The sequence below is a fragment of the Myotis davidii genome, unplaced genomic scaffold (assembly GCF_000327345.1).
Source record: "Myotis davidii unplaced genomic scaffold, ASM32734v1 scaffold2782, whole genome shotgun sequence".
Taxonomy (NCBI): domain Eukaryota; kingdom Metazoa; phylum Chordata; class Mammalia; order Chiroptera; family Vespertilionidae; genus Myotis; species Myotis davidii.
In genome coordinates, this window is record NW_006293227.1 from 143,731 (window position 1) to 150,360 (window position 6,630).

The 6,630-nt window shown below is 49.3% G+C and overlaps 1 protein-coding gene across 1 annotated transcript in view; it reads right to left on the minus strand.

Annotated features, from left to right (window-relative positions):
- SCYL3 (SCY1-like, kinase-like 3) overlaps nt 1-6,630 on the minus strand; it is a 23,906-nt gene that overhangs the window by 12,206 nt on the left and 5,070 nt on the right. Inside the window, exons 3-6 of the mRNA XM_006766840.2 lie at nt 4,609-4,722; nt 2,585-2,641; nt 1,176-1,278; nt 4-27 (exon numbers count right to left, since the gene is read on the minus strand). Coding sequence (XP_006766903.1) covers nt 4-27; nt 1,176-1,278; nt 2,585-2,641; nt 4,609-4,722 — 298 coding nt within the window. The remainder of the gene's footprint in view (nt 1-3; nt 28-1,175; nt 1,279-2,584; nt 2,642-4,608; nt 4,723-6,630) is intronic.

The window sequence follows — 6,630 nt, forward strand, 5'->3', positions numbered from 1 at the left end:
GGCCTGTCGGGCTGAGGAGAGCGTCTGCTGAAACGGAAATCCAGAGCGAGAGTTAGTTCCCAAGGCTCCTCCCTCCTCTCAGGGCCTCTCTAGCTGGAGACTGACAGGAGCAAAAACCAACCGGTAAAGCCCAAACAAACAGAAACAGCTTCCAGCCCTTAAGCCAAACTCCCTGGCAGGTGTCAGGAATTGTCCTGCCACCCCCACCCACAGGCGAGCCCACCCCCAGGTGCCTCCCCTCCTCGCCCCCTCATTCCTGATTGTCTGACTCAGCTCGGGCCTGAGGAGGTACGACGGGCAGGTGTGCAGGCCTTGTCAACTGGGGCGGCTCATCCACAGAACATGGAGTTACGTGAATGACAGTATTTTCAATTCTCCCACAGATGGCACATACTGTCACCATTCCTGACCGGGGAGGGCAGGATCCACTCCCCACAGGGGTGCCTGCCAAGGCCTCAGGGTTCCGTTCTCGAGTGCCGAGGCCGGGACAGTTTAGGGCTGACCCGGATGGTGCCTGTAACTCCAGGTTGCGGGATCAGCCTGGCGGCAGAGGCTGGGTTAGGACTGCATGGAGCCTCAGCAGTGGGGTACAAGCCACTGGGGGGTTTAACGGGCAGACCCTGAAGGCCTGGGGTGGCTGCAGGGCAGGGATGCAGCTGCCCAGCCTGCACGAGAGGACTCGGGAAAATGCTGTTCAGTAGTCTGGGCTTTATCGGGCAACAAAGGGAAAAGGTCATGAGTAAGTTACAGCAAGATGAAAAAATTCAAAAGGATTCTGAAAGAATAAAGATAAAACACGTTGAGCCTGACTTAGAGATTCTGAACCGCACTCTGCTCATCTGATTGTTACAGAGAACAGTCTGTGACCACTCACTGGCCGCTTCAAACTCTTCAAACCAGCGATCGCCAACCGGTGTGAAAGGTCAGACCATCACCACCGACACCAGTTAATAAGACAGTAACGTGATCCTGACAGCTGGAGTTCAAGGTGCTTCCTACTGAGGTTCTTTTACTATGTTCTTGTTGGGGCCGCTTCTCTCCTCTGCTGCTCAGACCTGCCCACAGGCCACTGGCAAGCACAGGGTCCTCCGTGCCATGGAGGCCTGAGCCCACGCAGAGCAGGCTGGGGGTGGTCCCACTTGTTCTGTGGCTGCAGCAGTTAAATACCAACTCACCCTGTCCCTTCACGTCTGTGAGCAGCCTTTCCACCAGCATCCCAAAGGCGTAGGCGTCCCGTGCGTGCCCGTGCAACTCTGGCAGAGTCGTGAATTCTGGAGCCTAGGAGCAGGGGAGGCCGTTAAAACCATTGCTCTCCCTGTTTTGCATTTACTACATTTAGAGCTAACCAGAGGCTGCCACACTCCATTTTACAGGCTCTTAATGGCTGTGGCTTTCAAAATAGGTTTGACAGCAACCCAGAGTAAACAATACATATTTTATTCAGTAGAGGCCAGATGCACGAAATTCGTGCAAGGAGCTTGGCCCTCGTAGGCCTGGCTTCGTCCGGAAGGTCGTTTGGCTGTCAGTCTAATTAGCATATTACGCTTTTATTATTATAGATTATCATCAGTATACACATACGTATAAATACATAATGGAAATAAAAGTTTTATACAACAGTACTAAACCTTGCTACCTACCTAAGATGCCCAATGATATTTTCTATCCCCCACCATTCCCCGCTAGTTAGAGCCCTTAAATTGATTTAAAACCCACCTATCATCAGAAGAACACATAATACTGACTTGGATAACCCTGATTTTTTTCAAGTGTTAGGTTTCTATTTAAGTTTGTTTTTCTAGTTGGGTTTGCATTTCCTGTAAAGCACCTGCAGACGTGCTTTGGGGATCAATATTTGTTTACAGTGGTCGTAAGAACAGGTCTAGAGAGCAACTGCTTCGACTTCACAGGTAAGTATAGTTTTCTTTACCAGCACACAGATGCAATGATCACTCTGCATCTCGGATTCCTAAGTGATGGCCAGCCAGGCCAAGCTATCTTGTCCAAACTGAGGCCCCTCCTTTTTTTTAAATCACAGTTTATATTCCACATTATTCTGTGTTACTGTCAGGTGTACAGCACAATGGTTAGACAATCACATACTTCACGAAGTGATGCCTGATATGCTAGGACCCGCCTGACACATACATCGTTACCGCAATACCACTGACTGTCTCCCCTGCTGCACTTGACATCCTGTGACTATTCTGCAACTACCAATGTGTACTTCTTCATCCCTTCACCGTTTTCACCCAGCCCTCACCCCCCTCCCCTCTGGCAACCTGCAACCATCAGTCTGTGTTTTGTATCTATGAGTCTGTTTCTATTCTGTCTGTTTATTTTGTTCTTTGGATTTCACTTATCAGTGAGCTCCCTCCATCTTTAAGCAATGTCACCAGTGTCTGTAGGACCAAAATGTCAGCCGAGTGTCAAGAAAAGGCTGTCTGCGGGTGATGAGATACCCTCAGAAGCCTTCGAGGCCACAGGAATTTCAGCCTCTGTAATTCAGCAAAGGAAGGGGTGGGCGGAGAAGGGCTGTTGTGAAGTGTCACACTCGCTACACAAAGGGCATGTAGCATCTTACCGTCTCTTCAGGAGGGATACAAGCCGGGTCTCTCACTGACTGAATGCTCCGCAGAAACTAGACCGAAATAAAGTACAGAGAGGGATTCATGTGGATGTTTGGTGAACGAATATGGCATCAAGTGACAAAAGCCACAAGCAATGGAAACAGTAGCCACGACACCATCCAACACCGCCACCCATCAAATACACACATTCAACTTCCTCACTGAAAAAATGTCAGTTCCATCGTTCCTCTTCGGCTGGTCTACCAGACACCCTTGCCGTCCCACATGGAAACAAACCCAGAACCTTCTCTCCTGCACGGACATAAACCAGTGAGAGGCTCCCCAGCAGGGGGATCTGTCACCCATCTTCTCACTGCATCGAGTCAGTTGTAAGGTTCGCTGCCATGTGATCTATAAAAGTTGAGGATCTTGCCTGGCCAGCGTGGCTCAGTGGTTGAGCATCGGCCTATGAACCAGGAGGTCACAGTTTAATTCCTGGTCAGGGCACATGCCCAGGTTGTGGGCTCAACCCCCAGTGTGGGGCTTGCAGGAGGCAGCCAATGATTCTCTCATCATTGATGTTTCTATCTCTCTCTCCCTCTCCCCTCCTTTATGAAATCAGTAAAAATATATTTTTTAAAAAGTTGAGGATCTAATTAAGAGAAAACCAAAATCACAGAACAGTACATTCTTTCACTGACATAAAGATTGTTTTTCAAGAATTCGTAAGTCCCTCCCACCATTCAGGGCACCAGGAATAGAAACTGAATGCAATTAGCTCGCTGCCCCCTGCAGGTGCGCTCATCCCAGAACGTGAACTAGTCTGTCACACAAGCAGAGGGCCAGAGGCACAGAGGGACTCATGTTGGGGAGGAAGACTGGGAGGGGTTCCCAGAGGACACTGAGCTGTCTTACACTGTGGCGCCTCACATCTCCCAGAGAGCCCTCGGCAAGGGGGTGCCCAGCAACAGCGCCACAGCCAGCGGGGAAGGGCACTGGCACACGGAGACCACTCAGGGTGGGACTCAGCAAGGGAGTGTGAGCGGCGATGGAGCCCGAGGGCGGCTGGCGCAAGAGTCTGGAATCTGTCCCCGAAGGCACTACATGCTGAGTATAAGGTGAAGTCTGGGAGGAAGTGATCAACGGGTAAGAATGATAATCAGAGGAGTGTCCTTGTGGTGAAACGGCCCCTGAATGAGTGAGAGCCCACGAAGGTGTGGACTGGGTGAGGCCCCTGCGGACGCCCCACGGAGGGGACGGTGGGTAGAGGTGAGGGGGTGGCAAGGCTTCAATGGGGATATTACGACAGGTGGGTTTTCTTTTCTCAGAAAGAGTGAGTCTCATGGCAACATGCAGCATGGTGAAAACAAGAAAGAAGACACAAAAGAGGTGTCTAGGGGGGTTTCCGATGCACAGGCCCTGATTCCAGCTCCTAGGACATAATGTGTGACTTGGGACAACCTCGATGATTGTGCCTCGAACAGGCTGTATGTAGTATGTGCCAGCACTATCCGTAGGAGCTGTAAAGATAAGTGTAGACACTGTCACGCCTGGCCAAGACAGACTCATGCGGGTCAGTTCAACGTTCAACATGATGTGGAATCATTAACTTCAGGAGCAGAGAGGAGGGACGTAAAACCGGAAATCTGACTAAGCCATTATACCTCTCAGCCTCAGGCTCCTCAGCTACAAAATGAGGAGAGAAGAATAAAGGACGCCAGTGGCCTCGTAAGAATAAACGCCCACAATTCTAGGACACGAGCACTGACAACAACGTCACGTCTCCAAACCTGAGACCGTAAAACCGGAAATCTGACTAAGCCATTATACCTCTCAGCCTCAGGCTCCTCAGCTACAAAATGAGGAGAGAATAAAGGACGCCAGTGGCCTTGTAAGAATAAACGCCCACAATTCTAGGACACGAGCACTGACAACAACGTCACGTCTCCAAACCTGAGACCGCCCCACACTGAAGGAGGTCCCTGCGGAGACGACACCAGCCCGCTCTCCAGTTCTGATCCGCGGTGTCACCGCTTACCTCCGGGGTGGCCTGGGGGACGCGGCAGACTGTCTCCATCCCTCCCAGCTTCCAGTGCCCATCTTCACTCACAAACACAGAGGACAAGCAGACGTTGTTATGCGTTAGGTGGCCCTGGAAAAGAGGAACAGGAAGAAGACTGCCACTCCAATTTTTGAAGTAGAAATTTAAAGAAACTAAATACTAATCACCAAGGAAAAGGCCTGGCCAGTCTTCCTCTTGTGGCATCCTAAGTGGAAATCTGACTTCGGGCATGACAAGCCAAAGGAGCCTGCTCAGCACTGAAGTCAGGGGAAGGGGAGACGCCAGGGACGGGCTTCTGTTACCTCCCCCGCCCCCAGCCTGGCAGGTTAATAAGACACCGAGGCCACTGCTCAGATACCACACCCCGTTCCCACGGGCGTCAGGAGATGCACGTCCCTAAACCCGAATCCACGTCTTCATATCCTGTGCGTTTGCCTCCGATGCCTTTAAACACCAAGTTTCTTGGCTCCCACAGGTTCCTGTTTTAATCTCTCAATTCTCTCTTGCCCACTTTCTATCAGGAACCCAGACCCCTGTCACCGTAAGTCCTAGCCAGTAAGCACGAGGAAATCCCGCCTGAAGAGGAGGAAGGAGATACCCTGGATGACCAGAAACACCACAGAGCACAGCAGAGCCCGAGTCCACACTAGACAAGCAGGCCAGACAAACACGTGAGGGAGGAAGAGCCTGAGAACGGGGATGAAGTAAAGGTTTCTTTTCCAAACCAGAAATCATTCCAGAAACAAGTACATTTTAAATATTTTACCCAGTAGAGCAAATATGTACCTACTTCTATATAAAACACTCCAAGGTATATATATTTTATTTTATTATTATTTAAAAAATATATTTTTATTGGTTTCAGAGAGGAAGGGGGAGGGAGAGATAGAAACATCAACGATGAGAGAGAATCACTGATCGGCTGCCTTCTTCATGTCCCACTCTGGGGATCGAGCCCACAACCGGGCATGTGCCCTGACCGGGAATCAAACTGTGACCTCCTGGTTCATAGGTCGATCAATGCTCAACCACTGAGCAACACTGGCCAGGCGCAAGGTACATATATTTTAAAGGAAGATTTAGAATAGTGTGAATGGTATTTTTCCATTTGAGAAAAAATGAAGGAGAACCAGCACACAGGTTCGCTTTACCAGTACAGACTTCCCGGACGAAAGCCTGAGCGCCAAGGATTAAACAGGACACTGCATTTAAGGAGGGCGAGGGCTGACTTTACCTTACGCTCACTACACTAGTCAGACTTCACCACGTGCACACACTCCTCCATCAAAGGGCATATCCCTCCACAGTGAAGCATGAGTAATTCTTCTATGTGAACCTCAGACACACTTTTAAGAGACGATAAACCCAAAGTGATATTTGGAGACTCAGTCTCCCATTAATAGGAAGAAATTTGAAAACAAACATTAAGATGAGTTAAATGCAAGTGTTTCTAACCTGTGACTGGTGTTTTTAATCTTGGGGGCTGGTCCTACCACATCAGTGTGTAAACTCCACTAAGCAACAGTAACTCTAACCGTCTAGACACGACCCAGCAGTGACCCAGGAGTGGCCACTTTATTCCTGAACTGAAAACGTTGCCACAGAGTCTCTCACTGGTACAACCTACTCGAATGGGAAGAGATGTGTAAAACTCTGCCTCTAAGAAATTATTGCTTTTTTATTTTTTTAAAATTCTTTATTGTTTACAGTATTATATAAGTCTCCTTCTTCCCCCCATTGTACTCTCCTCGGCCATCCCCACCCCCCAGCACATGACCTCACCCCCCTATCTGTGTCCACTGGTTATGCTCAGATGCATGCATACAAGTCCTTCGGTTGATCTCTTACCTCCTCACCCCCTGTGTTCCCTCATAGGTTGAACAGTCCATTTGATGCTTCTATGACTCTGGTTCTATTTTTGTTCATCAGTTTATGTTGTTCATTATAATCCACAAATGAGTGAGATCATGTGATATTTATCAGTTCAATACAGTTTTA